At 35.5% G+C, this 15,287-nt stretch overlaps 2 protein-coding genes across 2 annotated transcripts; one reads left to right on the forward strand and one right to left on the reverse strand.

The window, feature by feature from the left end:
• The first annotated feature begins 2,986 nt into the window (after positions 1 to 2,986).
• On the forward strand, positions 2,987 to 7,608 carry LOC130656908 (WD repeat-containing protein on Y chromosome-like). The gene is made up of 2 exons (XM_057459849.1): positions 2,987 to 3,153; positions 4,301 to 7,608. Exons 1-2 carry the CDS (start codon positions 3,022 to 3,024, stop codon positions 7,568 to 7,570), a joined length of 3,402 nt encoding a protein of 1,133 aa, XP_057315832.1. The 5' UTR covers positions 2,987 to 3,021; the 3' UTR covers positions 7,571 to 7,608.
• LOC130656915 (uncharacterized) lies at positions 7,522 to 11,354 on the reverse strand. Its single transcript, XM_057459855.1, has 5 exons — positions 10,941 to 11,354; positions 10,436 to 10,492; positions 10,094 to 10,322; positions 9,612 to 9,742; positions 7,522 to 8,864 (listed from the first exon to the last, which is right to left on the reverse strand). Exons 1-5 carry the CDS (start codon positions 11,187 to 11,189, stop codon positions 8,817 to 8,819), a joined length of 714 nt encoding a protein of 237 aa, XP_057315838.1. The 5' UTR covers positions 11,190 to 11,354; the 3' UTR covers positions 7,522 to 8,816.
• Between the last annotated feature and the right edge of the window lie 3,933 nt (positions 11,355 to 15,287).

The raw sequence follows: 15,287 nt of genomic DNA on the forward strand, positions 1-15,287 counted from the left end.
TAGGTTTGTAATGTCCAGTCAAGCTCATCCTACCAAGTCATCATAGAACAGCAATGGTGATAAGCTATCAGTTTGATTTTAGATTTGCTTGTCTTTTGACTAACCCTCTTCTTGCGCGCTCAAATACTCCAATATTAATGCCGGTTTTTCACAACCTTGTCTACAGGGTCTTGTGGCCCTTAAGCCGTTATTACGGAGCGGCCAACAATAAACAACAACAGCGTCCAACCTTTATGCTGCTACTAAATTAATCAAAAAGAAAATACCCTGGGAACGAGGTTTGTTATTGAAAAAAATTAGATAGATCCGAGTTATTTTAAAGCTGTATTCATAGGGTTTGTTTTTCTTAAATCTAGCTAAAAATTAAAACGCGGCCGCGCGTAAATGATTCGGCAACATTTGTAGAAGAGATGAAGACGTGTTATTTAATGTATTTGTGTTATCTACACGATTATCACAAAGAAAAATCTAAGATAAAAAAATCAAGTTATGTAACAATTATTATACAAGTCACTTAAACTTCCGTTTGATTGTTGTTGGATGACAACCGAGAATAATTTCAAGGTTGACAAATACGTTAATGAGAAAAGTTGTACAATGACGATGTAACATGATTGACAGTTGCTTGTCCTAACATGGAGCAGTTATAAAAACTGCAGTATAAAAACAAAACACTATCTTTTGATGATTTTTGAAGATCCGAAATTTTCTTAAGAAACAAAATCCAGAAATTGGCGCCAAAAATTTAATCTAACAAAAGTTTTACGAGACAAGCAACTGCGCATGTTCGCTCCGATACATTGCATTTTGCGTTCGCATTTGCCGTTAACAAAAAAACTTTCGTCTGCTATAATACGTCTTTGTAATCTACTTTTCAAGGCAGAAAATTTTGCGTTTTTGCGTTTTTTGGTTATTTTCGCGAAAGTTTATGCCTGTAGAGGTCATAAAACGGGGGAATCTCATAGGTAGTGATTTTATTCTTCTTTAATCATCAACTACAATATCATTTACGAAAGATTATCCCTTCAAATTAAGTGATTTTTAATTTTCGCGATATTTTAACCTTGCAAAACATTTTTGCCCGCGAAAGTAGTCTACATTCCTTACAATTTTCAACTAAGTCTTTTCTAGAGCAAAAATTGCGATTGCCAAAAAAGAGCTTAGGAACAAAGTTGCTTCTTAATGATGTGATTTTCTTAAAGTTCTTCCTTTCGTTAATTGATTTCAATTATGTATAATTAGACACCTTACGTAATGGTTGACTTAAAAAAATCTGACATTATGAACTTAAACACAATATCAGTAAATCAAGTTGCAAGAATAGAATTTACGAAAGAAATCTTTGAAAAAGCGCAACAATCTATCGAAGTCTTACTGTACAAATTCAGTACAGCGTAGTTTAAAGGCGTATTTAAGAGTTTAGTTGAAAGACATATTTTGGTGTGTATTGGCGAATTGCTGAAAACATAACAAGATGCAAGAAGATACAAGAAGAAAAAAAGTCACATTAGTGTCCATTGCTGTATTTATAACGTTGACTATGATAGTGGTTGTTGATGTTATTGGGAACATAACACCTAAGAATTCAACAACAGTTGATGCAGAAAATGATATAGAGGCAGACAGTGTTTTAAAAAAAGCTCTGGAAGATCTTCTACAAGAAACAGATAATTTGGCGGAACAACTGAAAACTTTTGAAAATGGTAGTTTACCAAGCAAACAAGATACAGAGTTTTTGGTCAAGGTTAGCGGTCGTAATTCTTACTCGAATGTATGTAATGGTGTTCATGAACTAATAGTAATGTGTATTTCGCAGAACTCGACCAAACGCGATATGATACGGAAGACGTGGGGTAAACAGAAATCCCTTTTGACGTCGAATGGATTGTCACAATTTAACATGAAAGTTATTTTTGTTGTTCAACATTCCGAACCTCAAACGAGGATAAAAGAATTCAACAATGAGCTGTTGACTAATCAAGACATGATTATAGTGAAAAAGATAAACGAGACTTATTCCGACTCTGTTACCCTAATGACCGGGTTAAGTTGGATCAACTCAAACTGTGTTTACGATAGTCTATTGAAGATCACAGATTCTATGTTTTTAAACCTCCCAGCTGTGTATTCATTCATTCGTGATAATAAAACGCCAAAAACTGAATTATACGGTGGCTATGTGATCTACGGCAAGCCTGTCAAGACTGAAGGTACTAACACATTTAGTGTCTCATACCCGCGTTACATGGATGGCGGTGCTTTTATAATGACATTTGACATTGTCACGAAAGTTGTATCACTCTTTAACTGGGAATCACCCTTGACACATACGGATGCCTATATAGGTACCTTAGCTTTAAAAAGTGGTACTGATGTATGGCCCATAAATAATTTTTTGGCGCATATAAAAAACATTTGTGATTATAGATACGTCGAAGATGTATTAGTTGCCGATATTGCAACAAATAGTAGCAACTGTGTCCACACCCTCAATGAAAAATTTAAAAACTACATTGCTGAAATTTGACTTAATCAGCACGATCATTGCTACAAGAAATCAACAACGTGTTTACCGCAATACATGCGATCAATATCATAATTACGGAATAACTTGTAAGACGTCATGTCGCTTTCATAGTAATATATTTCATGTCGCTTTCATTAATATATTTTATACCGCATCAATTATTGTTAGTCAAATTTAATAAGCTCCCTCCCATTAAATGTTTCATATAAGTAATTTTGTCAAATTGAACTTCTCTTCATAAAATGTTTTGATGCTATATCTTTACTACGTCACCTCATTTTTTTTTACTGTTTTCTTATCTGTCGACCCTAATTTCTTCATTGTTATTGTCATGGATATGAAAGGGGCAAAAAAAAACCTTGTGAAACTAAGCAAAGCAGATATCAAATAAAGAGAGCTTTAGCTTAAAATGACGTCAAATGTTGGTTTACGTCAAATTGACGTCAACTATTATTTGTAGTCTATTCTTTTTCTGAACAGCCTTAAGTCACAAGATGGAGTCGTTTTCAAGTATAAAGATTTCAAAATCTCAGATGTCGTCAACAAATTCCTCCATGTCGGGAAATCTGTGTTTTAAAACCAGTGCACCTACCCAGGATGCTCCGTTAACCAAACCAGCAGTTAAGGTATGGAAAGTGGACTACAATTTATAATTTTTATGTCTCACGCCAACTTTGCGAGAGAGGTCTCGTCAATGAGTATCTGAACTTACTGTTTCAAGCGATCTCTTTTATATCAGGCAGATGTAAGGATAAAAATCGTTGTCTTGAACTATTTACAATGGTGTTAAGTAGAGCGCCCATCATTATCTCCATCGCATGGGCCATTGCAAGTTTTATATTCCATCAAAGGGGCGAAATAGTTGTCTAATTTTCAATGCTATTATTAAGAAAATCTCATATTAAGATAGTAAAGTTCCGATTATCAAACAGAAAAACATTGAACAATGTCGCATTGGAAACACTCGCTTCGTAATTTGTTTTCAGTGGGACAAAGGATGTAATTTGAATGGGAAGCTGTAATAAGGAAAAACTCATCATGGTTATATGAAATCAGTCCATCGGCGTATTTTTACATATTCTACATAGTCCACGAGCTTTTCTTTTGTTTTTTATAAAATGACAGAACGAAAAAGTACAAAAATCAAGCTAATGAAAAAGATCATTGACAAAAGAGGAATACAAAAGCAAGGGGACCGCTGTCATATTAAACATATTTTGACGAAAGAATAAATCTTTTCATACCCAAGCCAACTAAAAATGGTGAAGAAGATCTTTAATTAACATCTTTATATATAGCGCATTATATTACAAACTTTTTTAGGGTTTTTTATCATATGAATTTTCCGATAAACTCCTTAAAACTATTTGTGCCAGGGAAACAGTGCTAAAAATCCCCTTCTCAATTTTTTGTAATATCTTTTGTTGCACAGCGTTTCAGAAGTTGAAATTTGTTGTCATTTTTAGTTAGTTCAGGACAGGAAAAGTGTTTTAGTGTGACGTCACGCCCTTATCCATGGTGGCTTAGCAGGTGTTAAGGAATAAAAATTAAACAATTTATATTTCGATTTCAATTATCCTGATAACCAATCCCAACCTTCTTTATCCGTTTCTCAATTACTCTTGTACATCTAACTCGTCTGCAAGTATTCAAAGTTTATCTTATTCGATCTTTTTTATCCCAATTTTCTTCTAATGCGATAAAAACAAACTTTCCAAGTTTAAAATTAATTATTAAATACAACTCTAGTTTCCACTGCTCTATATTCCCTAGGCATCGGTCAAAAACTATCAACCGAAAGCCAAAATTGAAGACCAAATGAATAACGAGAACTTGGAAATGTTACAAAAGATTTTTGCAGAAGCGGATGAAGATTGCGGAGGCGGTTTGGATATAGAAGAATTTGGTCAAGCAATGAGAATGGCTTTTGGTAACGCAGACAATTTGGATGATAAGCAGCTTGAAATCATGTTTATGAAAGTGGACACAAACTGCGATGGCACAGTCGATTGGGAAGAGTTCTGTTCATACATGTTGCTCGAAAACCAACAAAAAGATAGCATGAGTCGCGATTTCATCGATTTGCCGTTTCCTCATCCTGCACGACAAATACTCAATCCTCATCACGACTCCCTAGCTCGAATAACTTACTTCCCAAGTCTTGGAGTTAATCAACGATCCTCTAGCGATGCCACTATGGAAGTAGAGAACAGAAACGGTCGATATGTATCATGCAGTAAAGATGGCATACTTGTGTTTTGGGGAAACGACCTACAAATAAAACGCACGGTTAGTTTAACAGAAACAAATTCAAACGGCAATAAAAGTAAACCGATTTGGGTCACCGACGTGACGTGCTTAGCCAACGTCAAGAAAGTCGTGGTATCGACAACAGACAGAAATATTACATTTTACGATTGTTCTGCGAATAATTTTGAGAAGCAGTTTATTCTCACTGGGCTGGACCACTGTGTTTTATGTATGGATTATTGGTACAATTCGAGAAATATGAACCACAGCTGCTTGCTGCTAGGCGACGCCGGTGGGAGCGTATCGTGTATCACATTTACGCAAGCGACAGTCGGCTTATTCGACGTCAGTATTGGTAAACAAAATAATATGTCAACGTCGACAATCCGTCGGATCCCCTTTCTTGAATTGTTTTGCGGACGTCATCCAACAGTTAGTGCCGTCATATTTAGAAATTTACACGACGATTGGGTAAGAAAAGTGAAGTATATTCCCAACCTGCACTGTTTTCTCTCATGTGCGAACACGAGCCAGACATCCCTCTTTCTGGGTGATTTACAGAGCAAGAAGATGAAATCCTACTTCAAGATACGTAAAGGAATTTACACTTTTGATTATGACAAAGAAAACAATATTATCGTTACCGGTGGTTTGGACAGATACATTCGTTTATGGAATCCTTACGTCACCAGCAAAGCGACTTCAGTATTGAAAGGACACAATTCGTCAGTCATTCATATCGTTGCTCAGTGTGAACAGATCATCAGTTTATCGAAAGACAAGGTTGTCAAAATATGGGACACTCGGGATCATTGCTGTATACAAACCATTCCAAGTCGGCTGACTGATGTAGGAGCACATCCCATAACAACAGTTTTTTACAACCGGAAAATGCAGACGCTTTTACTTGGCAGCAATACTATAGCTGTTTTAGAAAACAATAAACTTTCAGAAAGAAACAGCACGGAAGACAAATTTACAAGCCATCCTAAGCCTTTATGTGGAGCACTGTATAATGATTTGTTTAATCAAGTTGTAAGCGCCTGTCATGGATCCGTTGTAAATGTCTGGCATGTGGATACTGGTGAAAAAGCTATCATGTTCGCGAATGCGCATGATGGACATGAAATAACAGCTATGTCGTTTGATCCAACGAAGCGAAGATTGATCACTGGATCTAGAAATGGTACAGTTAAAATATGGAATTTCAATAACGGTGCATGTTTACGAGAACTGAACGCGGTTAAAGATGGAGAAGTGACAGGAATTGTGTGCCCAAAACAGCGTATAGTAACTGTTGGTTGGAATCATGAGATTACCGTTTACCGCGACGTGAGAGGAGCAGAAGACGACCCGCCAAAACTGTGGAATTCTCTGCATAAGGATGACATTTTAGCTGTTGATTATACCAAATCTGGTACTATGGTAACAGCAAGTTATGATGGTCAAGTCACTTGCTGGAATATTGAGACTGGTCACACTTACTGTCAAATAAATATTAACAAAACGTTTAAATTAGGCCCTCAGTCAGACAATCCTAACCCGTCATGCAAAGAGACTGGCAAGAGAAGGTTGAGTCGAAGCGCTAATGGGTCGTTTACTTCAGAGCTGAACAAACATTTATCGATTGATAAAGTGTTGTTTTTGCGAAACAGAGAACCCAACAAAGACACGGCCACCATGCTAACAAGTGTAGAGGGTTGCATTCAAGCATGGAGCGTTCAAGGCTGTTTACTTGGCGAGTTTGATGTCACGACTCATGCGGAAGATGAATCAGTACTAGCTATGCAAAGTGATGAGTCAAACCATGTGTTATTCACGGGGGATAGTATGGGTTACATCAAGGTATGGGACATTAGTTCGTATTGTCTAAAGAATGAATCAAGTCAGGGGAAGCGCTCTACTTCGCCACTGGATGCATTTGCAAAACAAAGACAAAATCCGACTTTGTTGACACCTAATATGTTTCGCAGACCAGGAGGATCAGCCAGTTCAAACGCTTCCAGTAAAAATAGTTCAAGTAGTATTGACAACACTGCAGATACCACGCGCTCTTCTCCTGTGTGCTTAACATCATATCGCGGACATTGTCGCAGCATAGTCAGTATAGATTACGTAGAAGACAAGCAACTTATTGTGACAGCATCAACTGATTGCTTTATCCGGTTGTGGACCATCAATGGGAAATACCTGGGAACATTTGGGCAAAAAGCCTGGGATTCATTAGAGAATCCTGCTAATTTAAAACGAAGTAGGAAAATACCTTCAGATTTACAGCGTATCGCATCAGCGCACACATTAAAAGTTCTCGATGGAGCAGTACCAAAATGGAAACTAGCTAAAAACATCTTTACTGTCCTTCACCTCGGGAGAAGAGCAACAAAAGCGGCAGTTAAAAGCAATGCCGGGAGTATCGACAGTGAAATTGACGATGAAACAGCAGCTTTGTCAAGACCACACGTATTGGATATATCGTTGACGAACATTCTTGGTAAAAATTATAAAGCTAAGCAACGTCATCGAATGACACCTGACATCAAGCCGAAAGTGAATAACTTACAATGTGTCGCGTTTTCCTCTTTGCCATTTACCGAGCTTGAACCAATTGCTGAACCTAAGATGCCACTAGTCCTTACGCAAGCCTTAGCTGCCAGACAACAGCAACAAAGGCCGTCAAGTCCAGGTTTGAATGATAATGGAATACGTAAAGCAGGTTGGGGGAAGAAAAACAGTTCACCAATGCGTCATATGACGTTGAATCGCGTACTTCCTGTACTTGCATTAAGAAAGTAGAACTATTCTATTTATAATAAATTTATCTATTACAAAAACATGCATTTTTTTACATATTTATCAATATTTTTCTAACTCCGTGAAATTATAGCGCGGGTCTTATTAATTTTTACGCACCCCCAAAAAGGCTCTTTTCCATTCGACTGCAATTCCCGCCATAGCACAAAAAGCGCACGGTTGTCTTGTTGGCGCGTGTAATATCTAATTTTTCAAAGTGTGCGCGCTAAAAAGAAAATTCGCGAGCTTACTTCGTTCTAGCAGAAAAATGCAGCCGAATGGATATGAGTTTTGACCTGACTAACTTCATGCGCGTTTTATATTCACTTGAGATTAGAATAACTTCGAGAATGACTATTTTCGTTTAGTTCGAATTTAAGGATCAATCATTATTTGCACAATTTAAATTCACGTGAAGTTGCAATATTTAAGATTATTTACGTCACTATAAAAAAATTCGCGTATATGTCTTTAAAAAGTAAAATAGGAAGAAATATTTTTTTTTATTTTAAAAAAGTTATACAAATTTTGGTACAATTTTATAGCTCGTATCTAAAGAATCTATTATAAAAAAAAGTTATCATAAAAATAATATAAAAAATCCAGCCAAAATTGAAAACTTTATAATACTTTCGCACAACAAAACCTTTTTGTGTATAAATTTGTTCAAATCAATCTAATTTTTGTTGTTGCTGCATGCTAAATTCCCACTGAAATAAGCTTTTGCGACGCAACTCATTATTATAAAAAATTTACGGTTTCTGAAAAACGTTCCATTGTTTTTGTACTAATATAAAATTTAATATAAATAAAAATTACACGGCAAGCGTTATGTGATGGCTGATATATCGCAAGCGTTTTTAGTGTAAACTTAGCTTTAAACTTTCGTGCTTAAAACTGTTAAAATTCGCGAACATTCTCGGAATATGCCAAATAAATTTAACATGGACTAGTTTTATAAATACTTCCTCTATTTACTCCCAAAAAAATTAAAAAACACACACTCAAGAATCATAAATCTGGTTTTGTTACAATATTAAACTTACAAACAAACAAAATAACCAAAAAAAATACAAAAAAATACAAAAAAAACAAAAAAAACAGGAAAACTATTTTCGAGGAGTTTTCCAAGTGTAGTGGTCAATGACCTTTGACACAGACACAAAACAAAAACTCGCTGTTTTGAAGAAAAATCAAGATAATATCCTAGAAAGTATATAAATATATAACAAGCTATCAATAGCCGTGGTTACATTGAAGTTGGATCAAGTAGCGGTGTTTCAAGCCTTCTGCTTTTCTAAAAAACAAACAAACAAATATGTTGTCATTCTTTAGTTTAGAACACAAAACCGTTGACTTACTCCTTCTAATAACTAAATTGGATGTACCTTATTGAAGAAGAACTACTTTGTTCATCACTAACATACTGCCAAGCAGTGAGCGGGATTCGATCCGCGGTCCCCAGAACTGGGAGCTGCAGACGAACTCACTACACTGCGTGCGGCAATATGTTACTGATGAACTCAGATAGTTTACCGGATGGTGTGTATACATATATACACACCATCCGGATAAACTATAATGTACACCTATATGGATGTACCTTATCGAAAAACAACAACAGGAAAAGTGATCAATTTTAGAGATTGGTGACTAAAGATTCACCCGGCTTAAAGTTTTCCCGATTAATTTAAAATACGAAATAAACAGCTTTTTTTTCTTTTTAGACAATGGGATATTTTTCTTTGAATAAGACAAACTTTGTCGGGAAAAAACGCCTAATAGATAGGTGTCGAAAATTTTCTTAGACTAATAATTTTCCTAGACTATTAATTTTTCCGGACTATTAATTTTTCCGGACTATTGACTTCCCCTGACTAAGCTAATACTTGTTTTTTTTCCAAATTCTGTAGAAAGTGTACTGTTCTGCATTGGCCTTTTTAACGTTTACTGAAATATTGTTTATTTGCAACGAAATCTCTCAATCCTTCATTGAAAAGAAGTATAAAATGGGAATCAAAATATACTTAAAAAATATTTCTACCTGTATTCGACCACAAAGCACTGGCCAGAATAAAATCACTAAAATCAAATCCATAAGGACGGAGACACAAAAGACGATTAGCAATGATGTTACTTCTCCATGTAATTTTTCAATCTTGTCACAACCATAGACTATAAAGAGAAGAGTTGATTTTATAACACGTTGTCAAGAAAACCTAAGGTATTTCAGTTGTTATGTTTACTCCGCAGGGGTTGCAGCCGAATCAGTCGAGATATATCGCATTTGCTCTTTCATCTAAGATCTCATGCATTCTTTAGAGAGATGACTTTTTTATAAAGAGATTAAAATGTTTGACAGAAAGCGCGAAGATTTTCGTTACTGACGAAACACTTGTAAGCCAAAACAAAAAGGAAAACAATAGGCTTCTATATTCGTTTTTCTTTATTATAAAAGCCATACTCTAATTTTTAGATTCTTGAAAAAAATAATTGCACATAAAAAAAGCAAATATTTATTCATACCCATTTGTGATTCATTTATTTCCATAATAGAATCACTCATTTTTATTTGACTAATGATGCAACGACACAAAAATATCGTAGTGGTATTACCAGCTGCAAAACATTTATTTTCTCTCCAAGCATCACGAATAGGGTAAAATTTAGACTTGACATTAAAAGACATTGCAGCCCCAGCCGTGCTAGAGACAGCTGCTAATAAACAGATTGCTGTTAGGACGGTGACAAGAACCTAAAAAATATATATTTCGGAAGATCTGTTATTTTATAGGTTCCGATTTATCATAAATTATCAGAGAATTAAACACAATCATCACAATATGGACAAACACTGCATACTCTTACCATGGTACGGGAATGTTTATAAAGGACAAATAATGTTGATATTCCAGCAACTATAGTCTACATAAAGACAAATAAGACAAAAATTATCTTGTGCAAGCAAGAAACACAGATCTGTTTTGCAAAATTTAACAGTGTATACACAATGGAACTGGAAATAACAAGACATGGTTTCACTAATTTTATCTAAGCCTATTTTCCCTCTCGGAAGGAGGTTGTTTACAAGGTCATATGATTAAAATTTTATGCCAATTAATTTTCATGTAATGAATCTGACAGCAGAAGTTTTCTTTGCATAAAAATATACAAAATTAACTATTGTAAAAATGGTAAAGCAAACATAGAGCTAATGTGGATTTATCATTGTTTACCATAGGTGAGAATTTGAGAATTGTGTTTTTATTTTGGGGAGGAGTTTCCGTTATGTGTTTTACTAGTCCTAGCTTTGTCACCTTTTCGGTCAATAACCCTTTACCCAGATTATATCTGCTATATATGAAACACTTACCAAAAAACATAACCACAAAATCTTTGGTGCTTTGGCAGTATAGGTGAGCGTGCTTGTAATAGTTTTATTTGTATGAATATTCACTTTTTTCGAAAATGTTTTATAAAGTACATGATCAGTGGAGGAGTACACATCTTTGTGATAATTGACACCATAAACAGCACAGATGATTCCAGTTATTATCAGTAAAATGCTTGTAAAACCAACCACAACAGCTTTTTTACGAGGCAAAGGATTTTCATCAACCATGTCACTAAAATTGATAAGATGTAAAGTTTATAAGCAAGTAAAAAGTGCGACATGCTACATGAAATAGATTTAGCAAAATTTTTAAGTAAAATTATTAAATTTATCCACTTTTTTTGTTACAAAGAATGGAATGCACCCTTAGTACACACACAACCATATCTTAAGCTAAAATCTGAAAGTCATTTTGCAAAACTAGTAGTTTGTGGAGAGTCAGTGAAATAGAACTGTGTAACTATTTAAAATCATGCAGCTATAAACATTTTTCTTCTGAAAATGAACACTTCGAACATTTCACATTTGAATCTTCTTATAACAGTGGTGATATTGGTAACACAGAAGGAAATACGATGTACCATCTCTATCTAGTGATGCACACATAAGTAATAGTAATGAGCCCTCAAAAAATGATGAGACATGTGGACTACAAGATGATCATAATGAACACGAAACCAGTAATGTTGATGGTAATGATGTTGGTCGTGGTGGTGACAATGATGATGATGATTAAAAGAGAACAAAAAGTTTTAAAGAATGGTTGGATTCATAACTTATAATCATCAAATCATGTAGAGAGTTAAAATATGATCAAAACCCTGCTTTAACGATCTTACAAAAGGGCTGGAGGTCAGGGATGCGGCAGTATATGAAAATAGGCAGACTGATCTGATCATGGTCAGTAAAAATGATGTCCTGGTCTGGATGAAATACATTCACTTAAATATAAATTAATAACTTTTGAAGTTCAGTTTTATGGTGAAGTAAGTTAATATATGTATGTGTTTAAATGTATATATTTCAGATGTGTTTGAGATTCAGTTCACCAATTCGCTTTACTTGTAGAGTTTCGGGTCATGTATAAATAGTAATCTTATGGAAGAATTGAGCGATGATTATTATGCCATGCCATTTGTAATTCCTTCAATTTGACAATGCTGAGTAGTCGAGTGTAGGGTGTTGTATGACACACACACAGCCACAAAAGCCCTGTTCATTTTTGTTTGATATTTTATGTGTTTTGCACATTGTCTAATATACACATAGTTTTAAGGCAAATCTTCATCACATGTAATTTCACATTGCCTTTTTTGTAGGAATACGCTTGCTGCAGAATGGAAAAATACCAAAATTTATTGATACAAATCAATTAAAAGTTGTTTTTGTGTGTCTAAGATCAAGATGAACAGATTCTCCTAAACTCTACTGACATGATTTACTAAGGACATTGGGACTTCAGGAAAATTGGTCTTAAATCTTCGTCATTTTAATTTGATATCCCAACCTCAATGCCATGATATTCAACATCTTCCTCACTTAGGTCAATTCCAACAGGATTTTGATACTGACCTGCCACCCACAACTATAATGGTGATGCCTCCAAACGCCTTCTTAAACGATGCTAACTCCAAGCACTTTTTCATACGTTTAATTTATCCATTATAATAAGGAAGTATACATAGTGAAGAGGAATGGTATATAAGTCTCAGTGGATCCAATATTCCATTTTCCACCATAAATAAAAAAAGGAATGAAACAATAGAGAACTCCATCAAACATATTTTTCTACAACCTTTCTAATCGTTGGCTATGGGTCCTTTTGCCCATCAACATGCTTCCACGTCCTGCTCCCCTAGAGTTAATAATCTTTTAATCACCGACAAGCACGTTTTCCTTTCTTTGACTAAGCGCACACGAATAGTAAGTCTGAAGTCTGAGACTCCGTTAAGAAAACATGACGAAATAGCTTCAGCTTTGTTACTATCGCAGTACTCTAAAACTACAGGTAGTCTGCTGAATCCATCAACGACACCAACAATTACAAAATACCAGCAAATAAGTACAATTAGTGTCAATATGCCATGTTATAAAAATAGTGATGTAAACAGCCAGATTTTCTTTTGCATACTTCTTTTTCATCAACTCTATGCATGCTATCGTGAAGAAGAAACTACCATATAACAATGAAACTACCACATAACAATGAAACTACTATACATAACAATGAAACTACTATACATAACAATGAAACTACTAACAATGAAACTACCACATGAAAACATAACTACTACATAGCAACAATAGATAGACAGTGTATAAAATGGCTATTCTACCACGCAATTTACTGAAAAAACCCGTTCTTTTATAAATTGTACTCATTGACTGAATAATTGCACTGCTTATTGGGCATGCATTACATTATTGTATACTGAATCTATAACACTGTTTATTGAATCTACAGCACTGTATACTGAATGTGCTGAAACTGATAAACTGCAAATAAATACTCACCTTTTGTCAATATTAGATAGTAGAGAGATTGGTCTATAACTTGTACAATCAAGTTTGGACCCTTTTTTAAAAACAGGAATAACTTTTGCAATTTTTAAATTGGATGGAAATACACCCGAAGAGAAAGAGAGGTTAATCAGGAGTGATAGAGGTTTGGCAAATTCAGATTTCAGAAGAGATAGCACTGAACTAAGAATACTGAAGGGACCTGATGCTTTTTTGCTGTTTAATGATGCAATGCAGAAGGTTAATTCATCAGTGTCCGTTCATCATCATCATCATCATCATTCTCGGCTTAACGTCCGTTTTCCATGCTAGCATGGGTTGGACGGGGTATATTAATGACCCTCTTCCAATCTGATCTAGACTGTGTTAGATCTAAACTCAACTTCCTCTCTATCAAGTCTGTCCTTATAACCTCCTGCCAAGTCTTTCTCGGTCTGCCTCTGGGCTGTGCCCCTGGAACTATCAAGTCTCTACACTTTCTTACCCAATTATCCTCCTCCATTCTTTCTTATCTGGATAACATCTTTAATTCTACGGAGACTTAGCCTGCTTCTTAGCTCATCTGAACTCTTTCTGTCTCTCAGACTGGCATTACACATCCACCTAACCATTCTCATATCATTCCTTTCTAAACGGTCAAGATCTTCCTGCTTCACTGCCCATGTCTCATTACCGTACAACATAACACTTCTTACACAGGCCTCATACAACCTACCTTTTACCTCAATTGACAGGACTCTGCTAGTCAATAAAGGAAGTAACTCTCTAAACTTTTTCCAAGCAGAACCTATCCTGCAAGTAACACTTCTTCCAACACCCCCTTCACTGCCCAACATATCACCTAAGTAACAGAAGTTCTCAACTACCTCTAACGAGCCACTGTTGTACATCATTAAAACTGGAAATACTTCATTCTCTATAATCTCACCTTTGCAACGCTTGCATACAAACTGTATGTCAGCTCTTAACCTTCCACTAATACTACTGCACTTCTTATGTACCCAATGCTTGCAAGTCTGACAAAAAATTGAGTTACTACCAACCCCTTTCCTGCAAACTCCACAAGGCCACTTTCCAACTACAAGGTCACACTTGGCTGCAATGCTACTTATCATGACTTTAGACTTTGCTGTGTTTACCTTCAGCCTTTTCTCTTCTAGTCCTTTCTTCCACTTCTCAAACTTTTTAACTAATTCTTCCATCGACTCTGCTATGAGAACCAAATCATCTGCATACAATAACTCCCATGGACAACCTGTTCTGAACTCCATCAACAGCGCTTCTAAGACTAGAATAAACAACAAAGGACTAAGTACAGAACCCTGATGTACACCAACATTTACACTAAATTCATCACTAAGTGAATCGTTAATCCTGACACGACTTCTAGCATTGCTGTACATAGACTGAACCATCGTAACTAGCCACTCATCCACACAATTTCTCATAGCCCACCAAATAACTTTACGTGGCACTCTATCAAAAGCTTTCTCTAAATCTACAAAGGCAAAATAGAGATTCTTTCTCTTTCCTAAATACTTTTCCTGAAGCTGTCTGAGTAAAAATATTGCATCTGTAGTGCCACGCCCTGGAACAAAACCAAATTGCATCTTATCTATATCAATTCTTTCTCTAAGTAACTTATCAATCACTCTTTCAATAATTTTCATTACTTGATCAACCAACTTCAAACCTCTATAGTTACCCCTTTCTAATGCATCACCCTTGCCCTTGAAACAATTCACTATTACACTCGACTGCCACTCACTCGGAATTTATAATCTGGTTAGCAAGACTTGTAATAAG

This window comes from Hydractinia symbiolongicarpus, chromosome 9 (genome assembly GCF_029227915.1).
Source record: "Hydractinia symbiolongicarpus strain clone_291-10 chromosome 9, HSymV2.1, whole genome shotgun sequence".
NCBI classification, from domain to species: domain Eukaryota; kingdom Metazoa; phylum Cnidaria; class Hydrozoa; order Anthoathecata; family Hydractiniidae; genus Hydractinia; species Hydractinia symbiolongicarpus.